At 36.4% G+C, this 18,414-nt stretch overlaps 3 protein-coding genes across 4 annotated transcripts; all 3 read right to left on the reverse strand.

The window, feature by feature from the left end:
* Window positions 1-407: 407 nt before the first annotated feature.
* On the reverse strand, window positions 408-1,607 carry LOC107960777 (endochitinase A-like). Its single transcript, XM_016897057.1, has one exon. The coding sequence runs from the start codon at window positions 1,605-1,607 to the stop codon at window positions 408-410; it is 1,200 nt and encodes a 399-aa protein (XP_016752546.1).
* A 172-nt stretch (window positions 1,608-1,779) lies between these two features.
* On the reverse strand, window positions 1,780-7,025 carry LOC121228850 (helicase protein MOM1). Its single transcript, XM_041111856.1, has 6 exons — window positions 6,924-7,025; window positions 6,158-6,262; window positions 6,003-6,071; window positions 3,101-4,951; window positions 2,187-2,765; window positions 1,780-2,109 (listed from the first exon to the last, which is right to left on the reverse strand). Exons 1-6 carry the CDS (start codon window positions 7,023-7,025, stop codon window positions 1,780-1,782), a joined length of 3,036 nt encoding a protein of 1,011 aa, XP_040967790.1.
* On the reverse strand, window positions 6,924-18,026 carry LOC107960776 (protein CHROMATIN REMODELING 4). 2 transcript variants are annotated; one of them, XM_016897055.2, is made up of 16 exons: window positions 17,775-18,026; window positions 16,936-17,397; window positions 16,618-16,830; window positions 15,891-16,410; window positions 14,143-14,191; window positions 13,153-13,298; window positions 12,570-12,760; window positions 12,205-12,335; window positions 11,811-12,089; window positions 11,378-11,515; window positions 10,397-10,651; window positions 10,008-10,148; window positions 9,613-9,924; window positions 8,872-9,045; window positions 7,251-8,175; window positions 7,012-7,154 (listed from the first exon to the last, which is right to left on the reverse strand). In XM_016897055.2, the coding sequence occupies exons 2-16, from the start codon at window positions 17,393-17,395 to the stop codon at window positions 7,027-7,029; spliced, it is 4,062 nt and encodes a 1,353-aa protein (XP_016752544.2). In that variant the 5' UTR covers window positions 17,396-17,397; window positions 17,775-18,026; the 3' UTR covers window positions 7,012-7,026. The 2 variants fall into 2 exon arrangements, with proteins under 2 accessions (XP_040969211.1, XP_016752544.2); XM_041113277.1 differs by having other exon boundaries at window positions 6,924-7,154; window positions 16,618-17,397.
* Window positions 18,027-18,414: the final 388 nt, after the last annotated feature.

Consider the following 18,414-nt stretch of genomic DNA (forward strand, 5'->3'; position numbering starts at 1 on the left):
TTTGACATTAACATATATGTATGTATATTTTCAATAGATCAAATATTATATATTTTTATATAAAATAAACAGCCTAGCCTAGCCTAGTCTTGCCCAAATAAGCCGAAAATGCTATAAAACCAGTAATCCAGCAAAGACGAAGGAATATAACTGATTTAAGAAATTCGTCTGAGCCCCCGAGAGTAATTAGCAGACACCGCTCTCTCACTCACGCAAATTTCAAACTATTTACTTATTAACAAATAACAGTAACTAAAAGAATATGTATATATTACAAATTGAATAACTATTCACCATAAATTCCCACTTCAATTTCTGACCTTCAACTACCACTCTTGACTCAAAATGGATCAGGCATTGCATATAACTGCATCTATGTTATACAAAATTACCTTTACTGGTTATGGTTAGTCTTCATCTGATAAACAAACAACATCAGTTGCTCCTCCGCCTTGCTGTGCTGAGTTAGACCGACTACTTGGCATCTGAATTTCCGACCTTGAACTAACATCTGGCAGCAAAAAACCTGGTGGATTTGCATTGCCACCAGGTAAGAAAGAACTTGGTGGAGCTGCCAACCCTCCAACAACTTCATGTTGGATCCTACCAGATTGGCTGGTAATTGATGCCTGCCTACGTGCAAGGTGGTTAACATGAGAATGCAATGGGAGACTGCTTGGGGAAATGGATGATGAAGGCCTAAATGGCTGTAAATGTGGGGCAGGAGCACGAATCTCAGTGCCTATTTTAAGGTTTCCTGTAGAAGAGATGTTGCTGATATGGGGAGATCTAGTTGGAGTGCCTGAGAATAATGCCGAAGACTTAACAACCTGCAAATGTGGACCCATGGTTTGCGCATTGACTAGAGCAGGAGAAACAGTTTGCATGCTAGTAGCTGAGCCAGTTGAAGGGATCCCTGAAGCAGTGGAAGGCTGCAAGGTTTGTGCATTGACTACAGCAGGTGAAACAGTTTGCATACTAGAAGCTGAGCCAGTTGGAGGGATCCCTGAAGCAGTGGAAGGCTGCAAGGTTTGTGCATTGGCTGCAGCAAGTGAAACAGTTTGCACAGTAGAAGTTGAGCTAGTTGAAGGTATCCCTGAAGTAGTAGAACGCTGCAAAGTTTGTGCATTGACTACAACAGGTGAAACAGTTTGCACAGTAGAAGCTGAGCCAGTTGAAGGGATCCCTGAAGTAGTAGAACGCTGCAAGGTTTGTGCATTGACTACAGCAGGTGAAACAGTTTGCATGGTAGAAGCTGAGCCAGTTGAAGGAATCCCTGAAGCAGTAGAACGCTGCAATGTTTGTGCATTGACTACAGCAGGTGAAACAGTTTGCATAGTAGAAGCTGAGCCAGTTGAAGGGATCCCTGAAGCAGTAGAACGCTGCAATATTTGTGCATTAACTACAGCGGGTGAAACAGTTCGCATACTAGAAGCTGAGCCAGTTGAAGGGATCCCTGAAGCAGTAGAACGCTGCAATATTTGTGCATTAACTACAGCGGGTGAAACAGTTCGCATACTAGAAGCTGAGCCAGTTGAAGGGAGACCAGAAGCAGCAGGAGGCTGTTCCACCATCTGTTGCGATGAAAGTTGAACCTGCTGCGGCATGAAATTAGAATTTGCCTCTGCCAAGGGGGAAAAAAAAGAAACTATTTAGTCCCAATTTGAATGGTAAACATTACAGAAAGGCAAATTTTATCCATGCATGCATATAAGGCATATGTATTTGTATCTTTGGTTAACTTTTTAGCAATCATTTCTTGCACTTGTGGACATTAGCCTATATGCCAGAACTCACGCAGAGAGAGTTAACAGGCACTCTCTTTAAACTTGCAATATAACAAGTAGTGGTAATCAAAGCAACCGAGTAACTGTAATATTCACCTTTATTTGTTCCTGCTGAACCAAATGCCCTATTATCCATACATTTAGACCTGAAAGCCTCCGCCAAGATCTTATGCAAGAGAACTTTGTTGTAAGTTTCACTGAGCTCCGCTCTATGCAGATGAAATTCTGCTTCTTTCTCTTTAAGTTTAGCTTCATACTTTTGACGAATCTGAACGATAACCTCCTTAATCTCCTTCTCACACTCCAATTTCAGCTGCAGCTTCTGCTCAAAAGAGAGGAAGTTCTCAGCGGAGAGTAAGCTACATATCACTGTTAGTAGATAAGCAAACAGGAACTAACCATGTCTTCATGAACCTTAGCGGTTTGATCTTTTTCTTTCAGTATTCTTTCCATTTCATTTTGAAGTGGGTCATGACAAAAAGTTGGATGCATCCGAGATGATACAGCAGGTGCAGTCTGCAAGGGAAGGCCATTAGAAACAAAAGGGACTGAAGCTGTCCTCGTTTCTGAAGCTTGTCTCACAAGCCTGTCAACAGCACCATCAATGGGTGAATGCAGAGGCTGCAAGACATCTTGGTTGGAGAGCTCAATATGGTTTGCCACCGGTTGAGTTGGAGCCTGAGAACTCTGGTTGGCAGTTTGGCCTTCATTGTTTAATTGATGTTCAACTGCAGTAACAGAAGGTAGATCGGGATGAGAGAGGTTGGAAGTTGATTCAGAGGATCTCAGCTGCTGCATTTGCTCTCTAAGCTCCACACCTGTGGTGTCAGGATTGGACATATTGCAGGTTGCAGCAATGGTGCCATTAAATGGTGAAGTTTCAGCTAACTCTGAAGCATTTCGCATTTCATTGTTTGACATGCATCTTGCTTGCGCTTCAGAGGAAGCATATGGAAGAGGACCCACATTTGGGGATACCTGCCCAAATAAGAAATTGTCACTATATTGGCAGCTCGCCATAGCTAGGTATTGAAAGTATAATCTCTCCAAATCTCAAAATAGTCTCCTTACCACAAGTATAGATATAATCTCTCCAAATCTCAAAAATAGTCTCCTTACCACAAGTATAGGTTAAATAAAACTACAATGTAGGGCAGCCATAATAACAATGCAGATATCTACCTTATTGTTACTATTTTGCTATACTTTTACAGTGTGAAGCTTTCAATAGAAAAAGCCCAATAGAATAGTCCAAAAGAATCTGTACTCAGAACCTTAATATAATAAAAGGTACAAATAAAAATCTTACATACCAGATCAGGTGGCTGCAGACCACCTTGGTCCGAGGTAGGCACGGGCTGCATTGAAGATAGATCCCCCAGAGATGTTTCTCGGAATTCAGCTTCGCTGTTCATTGTGCATTGTATGCCATCCAGCTGGTCATTTTCGATGGGACTTGTTCCCTCATTCTCTCTTTGAACACTGATTCCCTCGAGGACTTCACTAGGAACAGTTTCAGGTTCCACCAAAGAGACCTCTTTAGTGGGCATAGAACATGCAGCTGTATCAGGTATTTGTTCTTTAGATGTAGAGGAATTCGTGCAGACAATAATATCCATACCATCACAAGAAGTTGCAATCATAGCTGTGCTCCTTGGAATTTCTCCATCTGGCACATTCAACGTGGCTCCACCAGGAATCTGTTTCTCAAATGAACAGTTAGCAGACATGATATTCTCCTGACCTTCAGTAGAACCGATAGCTTCAGGTCTACTAATGGGAAGCTCCCCCTCAGCCATGTTTAACGTGGTTCCACCAGGAACTTCTTCAGCTGAAGAGACAACCACCGATGGTAAATTCTCGTAACCTTCACCAGAACAGACAATCTCAGGTACTCTCAAATGAACCTCACCATCAAAATTGCTTAATACAGCTCCATCACTAGTTTCTTCATATGAAAGTGCTTCTGTTGAGACAAGGTTCTCCTGACCTTCACCGGAATTGACAACAACAATTTCTCTTGAGGGAACTTGCACATCAGTTTCCCTTAAATTGGATTCCTCGGGAATTTCAGCAGATGGAGACGCTTCAAATGAGACAAAGTTCTGTTGACCTTCACTAGAAATGATAGTTCCTGATTCTCTCAAGGTGTTCTCCCCATCAACCTTTCTTAATGAATTTATATCAAAATAGTTTTGAGATGATGGTGCCCGCAACGAGGCAACGTTCTCCTGTCCTTCCCAGAAACCAAGATTCTCAACTGATGCTACCTCAGAATTGTCCTTGAAGGGTCTAGCCTCGTTGATGGGATCACTGTATGCCATAACTTCGTCATTCACAATGTGATCAATTTTCGATGGTCTTACCTCACTTCCAGAAGCAGAATGAATAATGCCTGCAGAACTCCTTCCTTCAGAAAGATTCGCCAGACTTACAGGTGGCTTCACTAACTCAACCCTAGCCCAGGACTTAACTGATTCTACCCAACGAGTCTTTCTTTCTAGAAAATTGCTTCTTGCTGCCACCTGCAGTGCCTCAAGATTCTTGAGATGTAAATCCATCTGCTGTTCGAGTTCATCAAACTTCCTTGCATATTCAGTGTCCAAATTCTTGAGCTTATCAGACCTCATTGAGACATTACTATGCAAACGGATAACCGCAGCTTCTGTCCTTTTCTTATTTTCCAGTTGTGCCTTTTCGTCTTCATACTTCTGGTTAAATTGTTCCACTTCCTGCTTATGTTTCTCAATTAGTTTTCCAATCTGCTTATCACACTTTTTCTCAATTTCTTTTATGCTTTTCAGAAGATCTCTCTGTGCCAATTGAATTTCTGGGGCAAGTCTAGACTCTGAAATGGCCTGTATATCAGAACCTTCTCGAAAATCCGACAAATCTTCAGTCTCTGCTTTTATTTTATGCTGGTAAGAAGCTGCACTGGAATAATCTCTTCCAACAGATTTACCTGGTAATCCAGAAGCTTTAGGAGAGCTTGGGACCTTCAAATACCCTGTACGGTATAGAAACATTCTCTTCAAACACCGCAACATTGAATAAACATAGTCGGCCTCTTCTTTCTTGCAAGTAAAACCTAGATGCTGCTTTGCAAGTGCAAGTGATTCTTTGTGATCAAGTTTCTGCTTCAACAAAGAAGCAGCACTCCAACACTGAATAGACAGAGACCAGAAGCATGAGATGTTAAAAAACCAGAATACCATTAATGCATGCTTTACGTATAAGCACCATGCAACAGAAAAGGTTTTGGAAATCTAGAATATCTAATAGCATATTACACAAAAATGCAGCAGCAGTACATAACCCCAATAGGCGCTCAATGTTCAATGAATATTTGTATGCATCAAAGTGAACTCATAGAGGGACATACATAAGCACATATAAATAATATATTAGACAAGGTGGTTTATATCAAAGGATGATGGGAAGGAAAAAAGAGTTACAGACATACCAGCTCATTTGATTATTTTTTAGACCAAAGAAATACACAACCTATGTAGTTCTTACCTCCCTCTCTCCCTCTCTCTCTATATATTAGTAATTCTGCCTCAACTTAACTTTCACTTGCCTACAAATGAAATACTTGATATAAATCTAAAATAGTTCTCAAGATTGAAGCTCAATGTATCAACTCATTCCAACAAAATTATATTCTGTCTTACTTTTTTGAGTTGATCACTAGAATTCAATAGCAAAAACTTGGTAGAACATTTTGAGTGCTAGCTCTAATTAAGAAAACGACTTTCTCAAAGGTATGATAGAAGTTTCATCTACTTTATTGTGTTAGCACCATTTCACATCAAGATTAAACAGCAAATTTTTTTCACAGAATATTACAAAATAAAAACATTTTCACAGATTAACTACACCAATTACAAACTCATCAATTAGGAATTCCACCAGGACAATCGCCACAAAATCGAAAACAGATTCAAAAATATTACCAAAACAAGGAAAAATAGCTCAATTTTCATAAAAATCTAGGCCTGAAAGATGCAAATTCTGAGTCCTAAGCAAGGGTTTCTGTATGTACAGCACTTGCAGTACAAAGACACAATTGCAAATTCTACAAAAGCTGTCTATGAGAAAGATGAGTGGACAAATTTGAGGTCAAATTGCACAAAACTTGTAGAAAAAGGTACAATTGCAAATTCTGTGGAAGCTTTCTATTAAAACTATGAGTGAACATAGAAGTCAAAGTACATGAAACTTGAAGAAACAGACAAGCATAAATAAAAGCAAAACATGATCCTCTAGTGCACACAGGACTGCCTAAAACATTCAATCAAGCATATAAAAGACACCATTATCGACAGTTGCAGTATGAATTTAAGAATACATGATAATAAGTCTCTAACCAGAGAAATTTGAAATGCCTGTAAAATGGTTGCTGGTTCCTTATTGACCAGATGATTATTCATAACATATTCAAGAAACCTTTCAACCATAGCCTTAACATCCTCCTGCAACACAAATAAAATGTACCATAAAGCAGGCTGCTATAAATACTGCATTCACATAATAGTAAGGCATTGATGTAAAACCACGGCAGATAAAGAGAAGTGCAGGCCACTGTTAGAGTAAATACAAATAAAATATCTATAATTACTAGCTCCTTGTATTAGAAAATAGACAAAGATCCTTTTTTTCACCATATCTCCATGGGAAATTGACAAACAGGGTAACTTATGCACAAAACATGATGCTAAACTTTTCTGTATTGCAAAACCCCGTTGAAGAACTTTTTCCATTTTTAATCACATTAAGACAAATGAATAAATTAAAACATGAATGATCCATTTTACTCAGCCAGGAATGTTTTGTAAGAAAATAATAGACAATAATAACTGCAGTTCAAGATAGAGAGTATTTATTAGGACTATATTTATAACCAGATTTTTGCTGCCTATTCTTGTTCTACTTTCGGTACTGAGAGGGAACTCGATCTCAGCAAAAACATATTCTGAAAACTCTAAGGAAGTTAAGTATCCCCCTCCTGCCAAAACCCTTTCCTTTGGTTTATTTTCATTCCAGTAAACAAAATAGGCTGACAAGGTAAAAAACTAACAGCAAGTTTCAAACCTATTTAAATTTAATCCTTCCAGTGGTAAATAAGGTACATACTGTGAGATGAAGGACTTCACAGAGTTTGGCTATTTGTGGCTTCAAAAGAACATGGAGATTCTTCTGTGAGTCACGCTGTTTTCTTCTCTCCCATTCAACCATTTTAGAGCTGGTATTTTGAGACATTATTGTCTAGATGAAGTGAGTTAGAGGTTGCGTGAATTGTATCACTCCCAGAAGCTATTGATCTACTCAAAGGAGTAAAATCATATGGTAGGGTTCCTGAGCTTCCTGCAAAAAGTAAAAGAGAGAATTGGAAAGAGTATTTGTTAAGGAGAATTCTCTTCTAGCAATACTGCACTTCATTGCATTTGCATTGCCCATTACCTTTCCTGTACCCAGCAGCCAATTTCCCCTCTTGCAACACAGCTTTTGGAGAGGGATGATCATTGCCATCACTTACAACCTTCTTGCGCCTCTTTGCAACTTCAGCACTTTCAGCCTCAGGTTCTTTTTGCAAATTATCAAAATAATTAACCCTTTTCCGATTCCTCTGAGATGAAGAAGTACAATACTTCCACCTTGGACTCTTTCCATCAAAAAGCTTTGTCCAAAATGTGTGAGGTGGATCTTCATTCATCACTTGAATTTTCTGCTCACCAAACAATGGCATTTCTGTCCTATACGTTCCTTGATTTTGTTTGGCTTGTAAAATTAGGGACAACTTGCTTGCATCATCATCAATCCCAGTTTGGTGCAGTATGGTAAAAAATTCTTGAATCACATATTTTAAATGTGATTGCTCTGACAAGATACTTGCATCCGGTATTGTAATACCATGAAACTTATCCAACTGACTAAACAGGTATGAAGCCCCCCATTTAAGCAGCATATGACTACTACTGGGGTGTATGTACTCTATGTTGCTATCAATTGTCTTATCTTGTTTTGAAAGCATCAAAAGTTTTTCCTCCACGGTAAATGATGAATATAAGCGAAATACTTTTATTTGTTCGAGCTGAGAATCAAGTGTTATTCTCTGCAGGGCTCTTAGATCATTCATTGGACTCCAGTCACTTCCAAATATTATGACAGTACCAACTGTAGATAACTTGATGCTGGAAAGACAAGCACGGGTTTCTAATAGAAAGACAAATCTCTGCTTCTCATTATTGAATCTGTTCAAAGCAGATTGCTTCTTTGAAGGGGTGACACCACCATCAACACGTTCATAAGAATCTATACCAAATCTTTGGCGCAGAAAGTCATCCAAAATATCTCCCATTAAATCCCTTCCAGAGCCTCCAATGTACTGTCAATCAAACAATCTACATGAGAAACATAAAATAGCCTAAATCTGTTCCTGCAAGAGAATTTCTAATTTGTCCACATATATAGTTCGGCCAGCTGCAGTATCATCAGAAAATGCAGCTGAAAATACAACTATTCCAAGAGCTGTTATACTAGAATTTATCTAAAATCACTAAAAATATAACTTGTTCATTAAAATTCTGACAAAATTTGTCAATAAGTTTTTCATTGCAGCTTTGCTTTATTGTCAAATTGATCTCTTTAACTTTATAGCCTCTAGAAGCTCATATTTAACTTCTGCAAAATCTAAAATTTCATGCTCAAGACCTTGTTGGCCACTTCAGCTTCTTGGAGCAAGAAGCTGCTCCAAAAACAAGATAAAAAGGTACGAAACTTCACATTATTTTTACGTGTTCGACAAGTATCAGATCCTTTTTTCCCTTACTGCCACCTGTCAAAGCTACAAAATAGTGTGGCAGATATAGAACTTGAACATATAGAACCCAGGGTATTTAAGTCATCTGCTTTTTGCAAACTCATAAATGGTGATAAAGGTCCCGGTCAGAAATATTTACAAGCTTTTCGTGTACATTAATCACTTTATCATCATAAGCTATAGAATATCAATAATCTATCTACAGCATACATAATATAACTAAATACAATTGGTTAAAAACCAATTGTGATGAAAATGTACCTGGAAAAGAATAAGCACTTTTAACTCTTGTTTTTTGATCTCCCAAAGCATTGCATCAAGAAGTTGTAATTTGCCACTCGCTTTTATGCCAACATCCAAAAACTCAACCTCTTGGAGGTCTTTAGTGAGCAACAATTGAAGGTATTGATCCACAGTATACGGATGATCACAACACTGTCAAGAATTACCATGGAAGGAAGATATCAACCCATAATATGATGTCATAGTGGTAATTTCTATACAACTTATCCTCAGTCTAATGTATCATTAAAAAAGTTCAATGAAAAAATTATCTAATTTGACAGTACGATAAAAGACAAACCAAGTAGTATTTTATGCTTTTGGACATCCAAAATAAATAAAATAATTTCAAACAACAGAATTCAAGTGGTAAGACTGGGGTGAGTATAGGGTAAAGATCCTAGGTTTTAGCTGTCACAAACCATGGCAGTCCAAAATATAAATAAATTGAATTGCATTTCGAGATTTTCCAAAAGCATCATCAGATTAATAACTCCAAATGGAAAACCTTAGTATAACAGCGTCCAAAATTTCTAAGATTATAGTTGGAACATAACCTAGTCCTAGTTTCCAAAGTCCATACAGCAGGCAAACACAAAATGTCAGGAAGGCAACATGAATACTTTAATTAGATGACTTGATATTGAAGGTATAAATTAAGAAAATGAGCCCAAATCTCACAGAATCATGTGAATGAAGCAAAAAGTTAAGTAACTCAACCTTTCGGTTCGAGATAAGAATGTTACGGAGAACTCCAACAGGATCACTCTTTGAAGGGGAACAAAGAGAGAGAGAATTTGAAAGTAGAGTAAAACAATACTTCTCTAGCTGCACATGGGATAAGAGCACAGGAACCCAGTACTCTAGAAACCTAGATGATTCTAGCTTGCGCTCATAAGCAACATATTTTGCCAATCTCTCCTTCAAAGTGTCAATATCAGCACTTGAATCCGTTAGCAAGCTCTTACTACCATTTGAACCACTTTGAGAATCAAGCAAAGAAAAAAGATTAAGGTACTCAGCCACATTATCCTGCAGAAACCATGTAGCATATATAAATCAACCTGCATAAGAATATAACAGCAACAATAAGCGAAAATGTAGAAATGTCAAACCTTCAGTTGACTGCTGATTATTAGAAGCCTCTTACTGGAAGTTAAAATCTTAATTTGTTCAAAACAAGAAGCAATTCTTGGACGTTGGCACTCATCCACTATTATTGCCTCCCATCCTATACAACAAAGCAAGCTCAAGTCCTGCAAAAGCACATTAAAATTAACAGCCAAAACCAAGTCGAAGAAATAAAAATTGTAACAGTTTTTTTTTCCCTAATTGATAATAGGAAAACTAAAATTCAAGTAAACCCATAACCTAAAACAAGATGCACAGGCAGTACAAACCCTCACACACAAGGATACATTGTTTGATCCTTGCAAAACTTGTCGAAGTTAAACACATGCAACAAACTTCAAAAACTTTATTTATCACAGAAGCAGGGAAATACCTCACTGATAACTTCTGGTGAGGTTATAAGTACTTGAAACATTATACAACCTCCTTCATCATAAAACTCCAGATTCCTAATACTATTCCGAACTTCTTTACTGCCACTGTAAACCACAATATCAGCAGATGGTGCTAAATGCAAGAACTCCTCATCCCATGAATATTGCGAAGCAGGGGTAGAGATAATGAGAAAAGGACTAGAGATATCACACGGAAAAGCTAGAATGGAAGAAATAACATTTGATATTCTTTCCTGCAAAAATTAGGGATAATTCAGAACCACTAAAGATGAAAATATGAAGTTTACAACCATCATGGATTTATACCAAAGAGATAATCAATATGAAGGTCTGAGCAACCATAGACATCAAATAGTTGATGTCTGTTATCTTTTAAAACCAATAAATAGTATTTTGAAGATAACAGGCATTATTTGACTTGTGCATCAAGGAAAAGCCTAATATAGAACATTATTTTGCTAATGTTTATGTAAACGTGCAAACTTCTTATAATAGACCATGATGATATATGAAAGCACTTATATGAACACATATACATGTATACGGTGTAATATTGATCTTGTGAGGTATTATATCTTTTTATTTCCAAGTTTGTGTACATGCATGCAACTGTGTTAGCAGGTAGGATTTTGCATTGGCAAAATGTAACATGTCAGATTATGACATGATAACCTAATAACTGCACATGCATACATGTACATGAATACATAAATGTAGAGCATTATAGGGTGCATTTTTCATATTTTTTTAATTGATATGCTACGTCAGAAATTTTATAAAGTTAATGAGCGAGTGCCTAGATAAGCAGAGACCATTTTTTGGCCATATTACCAAGCACAAATAAGATTTTCAAGCAACATATCGATGGGTCCAGGTAACTATCACGATTTAACTCCAAATGCATAACCTTATTTACAGACGCACTACAAACCTAAATAAAAAAATAGTTTCAGACATACCTGGTCATCAAAAATAATAGCATTCTGGCCCCTACGCCAATAGTTGCATAGTTTGCTAACAGGATCAAGATTAGCATCCAGTCCAGATGAAGCTGCAGCTGGTAATTGAGAAATTTTTAGGGATGCAACTGCTCTTTCCTGCACATGTTCCTAGTTGGTTAGAAACAAACTATTTAAATAAAAGTATGATATGTCTTTAGAGAGGACTACCACCATTGAGTTGCCTGCAACATACTTATTTCACTACAGAAAAAAATGGCGTGAATCCTAAGTTATTTGTTCACTAGTTCAAGCATGAAAATAGTTAACAAATAGGTTATATCAATCTTCCATGACAGATGACTCTTCAGTCTTCACTACAATAATTTACCAACTGTATATGCAGGACTGAGTCTGGTAAAATTCAACATATTCCACAGTTTTCTTAAGGCACCTTATCAAGTTTAGAAGCTTTCTGGGCCTTCTTGCGAGTTTCATATTCTTGTATAAGGTTCTGACCTCCTGGACAACTGAAAAAGGAAGCATTCTCGAACTCCCATGAAGCATGTTCATAACCAAGACCACACCATTTCACAAGCCATTCAACATGACAGTTTAACTTATCACCATTGTGCTCTTTATTATGATGCTCATCACACTCCCTGGGAAACATCAACAATCTTTTCTGTAGCAAACGATGTGGAACCACCCACTGTTGCTTCCAAACAGAACCCTGAACAACATAGCCCATCTGAATGACTAAGTGCATTTCAAGTAATCTTTTATGTAATGATACTCTACCAAAGGAATATGACAGGTTGAAATAATCATATTCAATAACTGCAAACCTGGTTTCTCTGGTTATATTTTGCAACGAGTGATGGAGCTTCAAGCAACACCTGATCCTCTGATAGCCAACAATTATGAATGTGAGCAAGACCTTCATATTTCACAAAATATTGCTTCTGTCTTTGCAATCCTATAACCCAATACCAAATGGAGGGAAATTATTATCAGCAATTACTCCTTCATCCTACATGTTAGTAATACAAGGTATAGCAATCAAACAAATTAACTACTTATAGCATGCTAAGATCTTTAGCAATATAATTCACAAGAGCAGTCAGTAAACAACTATGGCACAATTTATAGAAATATGTCAGCAAAGAAAAACAAGTCATGGAAATAAGCTGACTATTCATTGAGCCCATACCATCCTCTGAAGCCTCCAGTTCTCTAGAATCCCAAATTGCTTCTATTCCCTCCGAAACTGAATAAATCCCTGATTCTAATTTTTTCCTCACACATGCTAGACAGTACCAAGCTCCAAGAGGAAACTCCTCAAGGGGAGGTTCAAGACACGAAAGATGGTAGCTTCTTTGGCACCCTTTTCCACAACAACATCTAAAATAGGATGGCAGAGTGTTAGATAACAAAATACATCTAAAATACTCACAAAGGGTGGTCCAACATATGAAGACACACTGAAGACAATAAAAAACCCGCAACTTTCCAATGTCTCTTATCTAATTGAGTGAAATTCTTTTAAACATAAAGTCGGTAGTGACAAATTTAATGAACGGTATGAATCCTCTATAGCAAGGATGGACAAGAAGATATATCAATAAGAGCAACTCAAAAGATTTAGAAGCATATCGAATCCAAATATGCTACAAATAAAAGCATCTAATACAGAACAAAACAACACACTCTGCCAATGATTGCTCATTAACAAGTTCACCTATCAACTATATAAAATTACAATATAGATAAAGCAATAGAAAAGAGTTACCCACAAGAGCTTTCCATCAAGACTGCATATGATGCAAGCATTTCGATCACGGCCTGTTTGAAGATCTGCAGAGGACATATGTTGCTGTATATAGTTACAGGGCTTTTCAACATATCCTGTGCTCATACCAACATCAAGTTTCTCTCTATCCTAATGCAATGCAGCAACACAAAGGAAACAGTTATGACAAGGTCAATGGCAGCAAGTATAAACATTTAATATTAGATAAAAACATAGTAACAATGGCAATAAAATTCATGAGACCTTAGTAGAAAACTAGATCCTTATTCCTTGGCGCAGAGATGGACAAGTAGTATGAGAGAGACATGTGGGTAGGGATGGGGGGAGAAGGGAGGCAGACAGGTAAAGAAGGAGAATATGTCCAAAAGATCAGCCAAGAAAGTTTACAGTAAACCTTCCTAAATCGATCATTTATAAGTTAATAATCAGATGGCTAGTTTCTAATTTCTTTAACTTCAATTATTAGACATCCAGCTTTACATTTATGAAAGATAAATCAAACACCGAGACAAACTCAGATAACCATATATACCACTTTAATCAATCAACCTGAAAATTCTCTCCATTTAAGTTAGCTTAGGTAACTCTCCAGTTGACAATATATCAATTAATCAATGGAAGAAGAAAAAAAGTGTGAACTTGGCTCTATGTCATAATTGAGAATAAAAAAAAGACTGAAAACCCGCTCAAGTACTCTCCAATCAAGACATTTTTGGAAAAGATATAGATGTCGTAAAGAAAAGTCAAGGCTCTCCCAATTAGTACAACCAAGACAATACTTATTTCAGTTATAAGCTTCCTTTTCTTTATATTTAGTACTAGCTAACTAGAAGAGTAAAATGTTAATCCTACTTGGTTTCTAATGCGCAAAGCCATCCTTATACAAACATATATAAAAAGGAAAACGAGTTTCTAAAACAGGTGTGTGAATCCAGACACTCAAAGACAAGAAAGGTCAGAGACAAAAACTAACCTTAATATTAGACGAGCAAATCTCCTGCTTTGTCGAATTGCAGTCAACCCTGCAAAACATGGAGATATATTTTTCTAATACTTTATGTGGCCAAATACTGGGATTATAAAGGCATTCCCCAAATGTTGGAAATGTAAGCTAAGTGCTCATAAAAAAGGCTTCAGCATTATTATGAGTTCTTTTATTTGTTAACAATAAGCATGGGCAGCATTGAAAGAGACATTTAATTTACAACTGCAACTATTTGATAATCAAGTGACCAGGTATACTTTTTCCAAATTCAAAAAATTGAATTGCCAGTACCTCAATCCATGGATGATTGGTTGTAGGTGTGGTAAATTTTTTTTTTTTAATTAATTTGTCTAATTAGTTACAAGGAACATTACAAAATTAGCACTAAAAGTCTAAAACAGAAGCAGGTACCATACAAATCATTCACCAGAAGTCATTAAAACTTCTCAAAGTGAGTCATGATATCCATTCAAATTCTAAGATCATTGCAAGATACAACAGAATCTGTTGTATCTACTCTCTTTTTTATCATGCAAGCATAGATACAGAACAAGAAATTTGTCCAGCTCTATCAAGCCCTTCAACTTCTGCTTTTGTTTTACATAAATCCCATCCTTAAAAAAAAACACAAAAACAAACTAACAAACGGAATAGATCCCAACCAATTGGAATCAAAATTCATCAAGCAGTCGAGCACTTTTATATTGGTGTGATATGGACCAGTCAAAAACACCAACAGCCCCTGAACTGAGCATTTATATGCATCATGTTCCTAACCCAAATAATCCCCAGATCTTACAGATTAAACCTGGAAAAGTTCCAATTCCTTTCCCTCTTGCTTAGAAATAAGCATCCCCATAACCTTAAAGTCAAGCTTATATGCTCCCAAATATGTATAGCAAAACATCCTATTTAGTATTTATCTCAAAGTTCAGAAAATTTAAGGCAGTTCTACCTCAAAGGTCCTCAACCAATGTATTAACCAATCTAGCATTCTCAATCAACTAGAAAAATTCTAACATGGCAGGACTCCCCCTGGAAAAGTTAAAAGAAATGTACAAAAGGCACCATTGGCAAAAAAGCACAAATCACTATACAAACTCAGCATCCATGCAGATCTTGGTTGTACTATTTTGCAATGATAAGATGATCTAAGAAAAGAAAAAGAAAAAGAAACGCATAACAATTTATGGCAGTTTCAGATATATGTAGGGGAGCAAAAAAGTACATTTCAACTAATTTGGACAATTTTGTATCATATAGATTGTATGTGATGTAGTTCTTCAGGAGGCACTTTATCAAAATTACTCATCTGGGTGATATTCTAATGATAACTTGCCAATCATCATCTAACCCGGGTAAATGATTTAAATTTAGTAGGGATATGGTTAGGAGATTGAACAAATCTCCAAACAACTGCAGAAGATGGATGCTCAAAGCACTTAGAGATGTGTACAATTATGATATTTGTATAGGAATAACATAATTACTTACCAACAAAAGCTGTACCTACATATACAGTAGCCAATACCAAAAGCATGATGGAAGTAAAAAAATAATTTACATGTGTACATGGCTAAACGGTATATGCATATGAATGACATCAAATCAAATTGAACTAGGAATGTACATACTAATATACAATAATAGCAAGCAAATTATCATTAATCATTTAAGTTCGATGAACTCAATGAAAAACATGTTGAATTATCATCAAACTAATAATAAATCAGTACCTTTGCCTTTTAGAACTCATTCCACAAGTCTCACTGCAATCTTTTCTTTTGCAACCAGACGATTGTGAAGGTCCAGGAGCAGTGCAGGTAGCAATATTATTACTTGAGATTTTTGAAGAAGCAACAGAATCAATGTCTATATCATGACATTTGTTTTCAGAAGGCATGACCATCTCCACACTGATATCACAACCAAGGACCCCTCCTGGCATAATGGATTTTGCAAAATGAGGACTTTGCAGATTATCCTGGGCAGCCTTTTCAGCATTATCATTCATTTCTTCTGTTATCAAACCATTCTTAGGAATTTGTAGATCACCCCCATTTGAAGAGATATCCTTGCAGCTATCCTTTTCGCTAGTGAGAAACAAGTTATGCTCATTCTTTCCTTTAAGTGCTTCCTCCGCAGGTTGACTTGTACTTGTCACCTCAGTCCTTTCATGACTTCTCTCAATGAATTCTTCTAAAATGTCCTCCTCCCTCCTTCCACTATTAGTTCCATTCAGATCTTCGTTACGATCTATAAAAAGAAGCACAAATAACTAAGAATGATATATTTAATCAAACAAAAACCAAGTCAAAAAGAACAAAACAGGAATATCTTAAATAAACATACAAGCAACAGAAGAAAACTTCATTTACAGAGCAAATCACAAAAAGCACAGCGCATGGTCCCATTTATATTACTCCTTTATAATAAAAAGAATGATAAAACGAATTCCGTTACCTGTTTCATCAGCTTTCTTGGGTTGTTTCCTGAACAATGCTTTGTAGGCACGAGCATCCATTCTTTTCTTCTGTTTCTCATTGGCTTGCTCAACTTCTCGCTCAATTTTGTTATCTTCTACAGTTCCTGTTAATTGTTTCACGCTCTTCTTTTTTTTCTCCTTCTTCCTTTTCGTATTCAACAGATCCAGGCTCTTATCAGACCTCTTTGAACCTGAAGAAGCAGATGAGGAGGGCATCTTAACCCTGTCAGATCTCCTCAAAGGACTCGCATTCTTCTTCTTCTTTTTCTTCTCAATTCGCTCAGATTTCCTCTTACCTGAAGAAGTCGTTGAATTCAAATTTGCAGTCTGCTTCTCAAGACGTTCCGACTTCCGTGTACCAGAAGAACTTGGTGGAGTCATGTTTTTCTTAGATATGGTTTCCCTAGGTGACCTCCTAACACCAGATGCTTCTGCTGTAGCAGCACCTAAATTCACTGACTTTTTACCTCTATTTTGACTTCCTTTTAAATCATTATCTCCATCATCCTTAGCTTTCCTACTAGAAGATCTAGTACCATCTCCATCATCCTTAGCCTTCCTACTAGATGATCTGGTACCATCTCCATCATTCTTAGCTTTCCTACTAGAGGATCTGGTACCACCTCCATCATCCTCAGCTTTCCTACTAGGCGATCTAATACCATCTTCGTCATCCTTAGCTTTCCTATCAGACGATCTAGTACCATCTCCATCATCCTTAGCTTTCCTACTAGACAACCTAGTGCCATTCGCCATACCTTCAATGCAAATAAAAAGATGATCTTAAAAACAACAATGTATATTGAATGAAGCAGAAATTCACAATTATTTCACATCAAAAGTCAATCTGCTCACAAAATAAACTTGATAGTCGATAATATATTAATATAACATAAAATCTGCATAAACTCGGACGAACATATGAATAAGAACAATGTCACAGTTTGTACCTTTAAAAGTAAAAACCTAACCCAAGCCACCAATACACTAAATAAACAAAATCACCAGCAATTATACACAAATTTAGTTATTCCAATCTAATCGCACCCAGTTCAAAGTAAAACCCTGAAAAACTTGACCCAGAAAAAAAATTAACGCGATTGTGATTTTCCAAATTAGAGAAGTACGGACTTACCTGCATGCGAATCCAATGACGAAAAAGTTTCCTCTAGAATTTTCTTTTTTCTTTCTTGGTTTATTGTTTGGTTAGGTTTTCCATCCAGGCAGTCTTGATTAGCAAGTTAAACTAATTTGTTTCTCCGACAAAACGAATGAGAAAGAAGGCAGGCACTTGAGGTTTTTGCAGATTCTGGAACAAGGGTTCTCCTGGGAAGTTTAATCCTTTAAGGAAGTATACTCACATTCGGAAGACATATGACACTGAACAAATTTTAATTCTTATAATTGCCACATTAGACAACGATGGCGTGAGTTTATTTCATGAAAAAAATAAATTTACGGAAATTATTTTTTACCTATTTGTTTCGTAAAATATAATTTGATTAAGTGAAAAATTAATTAACTATTTTATATTTAAAATTATTTATAATTTATTTATATAAAGTTGATTGAACCTACTCATTATTATTAAACATACCTATTTTATTATTTTTATTAATATTAAATAATTTATTTTAATAAATTTTAAAAATAATATTTTATTTATAATAATTTTTTTCCTAATAAATTATATTAGAATTTATAAATATTTAACAATAAATGTTTTATAGTATCAAATATGAATATTTTAACTATATAAATATAAATATTTTTTT

This window comes from Gossypium hirsutum, chromosome A05, assembly GCF_007990345.1.
Source record: "Gossypium hirsutum isolate 1008001.06 chromosome A05, Gossypium_hirsutum_v2.1, whole genome shotgun sequence".
NCBI lineage: Eukaryota > Viridiplantae > Streptophyta > Magnoliopsida > Malvales > Malvaceae > Gossypium > Gossypium hirsutum.

Excerpts from the sequence above, each read along its gene's own strand:
- LOC121228850 (XM_041111856.1), bottom strand. The coding sequence starts at position 7,025 with ATGGTTGAATGGGAGAGAAGAAAACAGCGTGACTCACAGAAGAATCTC. Across the intron at positions 6,263-6,923 it reads GTGAAGTCCTTCATCTCACA|GAGGATGTTAAGGCTATGGT; the intron begins GTATGTACCTTA and ends TTTGTGTTGCAG. Across the intron at positions 4,952-6,002 it reads TCTGTTTCTTCAAGTTTCAT|TGTTGGAGTGCTGCTTCTTT; the intron begins GTACTTTGACTT and ends CTGTCTATTCAG.
- LOC107960777 (XM_016897057.1), bottom strand. The coding sequence starts at position 1,607 with ATGCCGCAGCAGGTTCAACTTTCATCGCAACAGATGGTGGAACAGCCT.
- LOC107960776 (XM_041113277.1), bottom strand. The coding sequence starts at position 17,395 with ATGGCGAATGGCACTAGGTTGTCTAGTAGGAAAGCTAAGGATGATGGA. Across the intron at positions 10,652-11,377 it reads CTATTATTTTTGATGACCAG|GAAAGAATATCAAATGTTAT; the intron begins GTATGTCTGAAA and ends TAATTTTTGCAG. Across the intron at positions 10,149-10,396 it reads CACCAGAAGTTATCAGTGAG|GACTTGAGCTTGCTTTGTTG; the intron begins GTATTTCCCTGC and ends GTGCTTTTGCAG.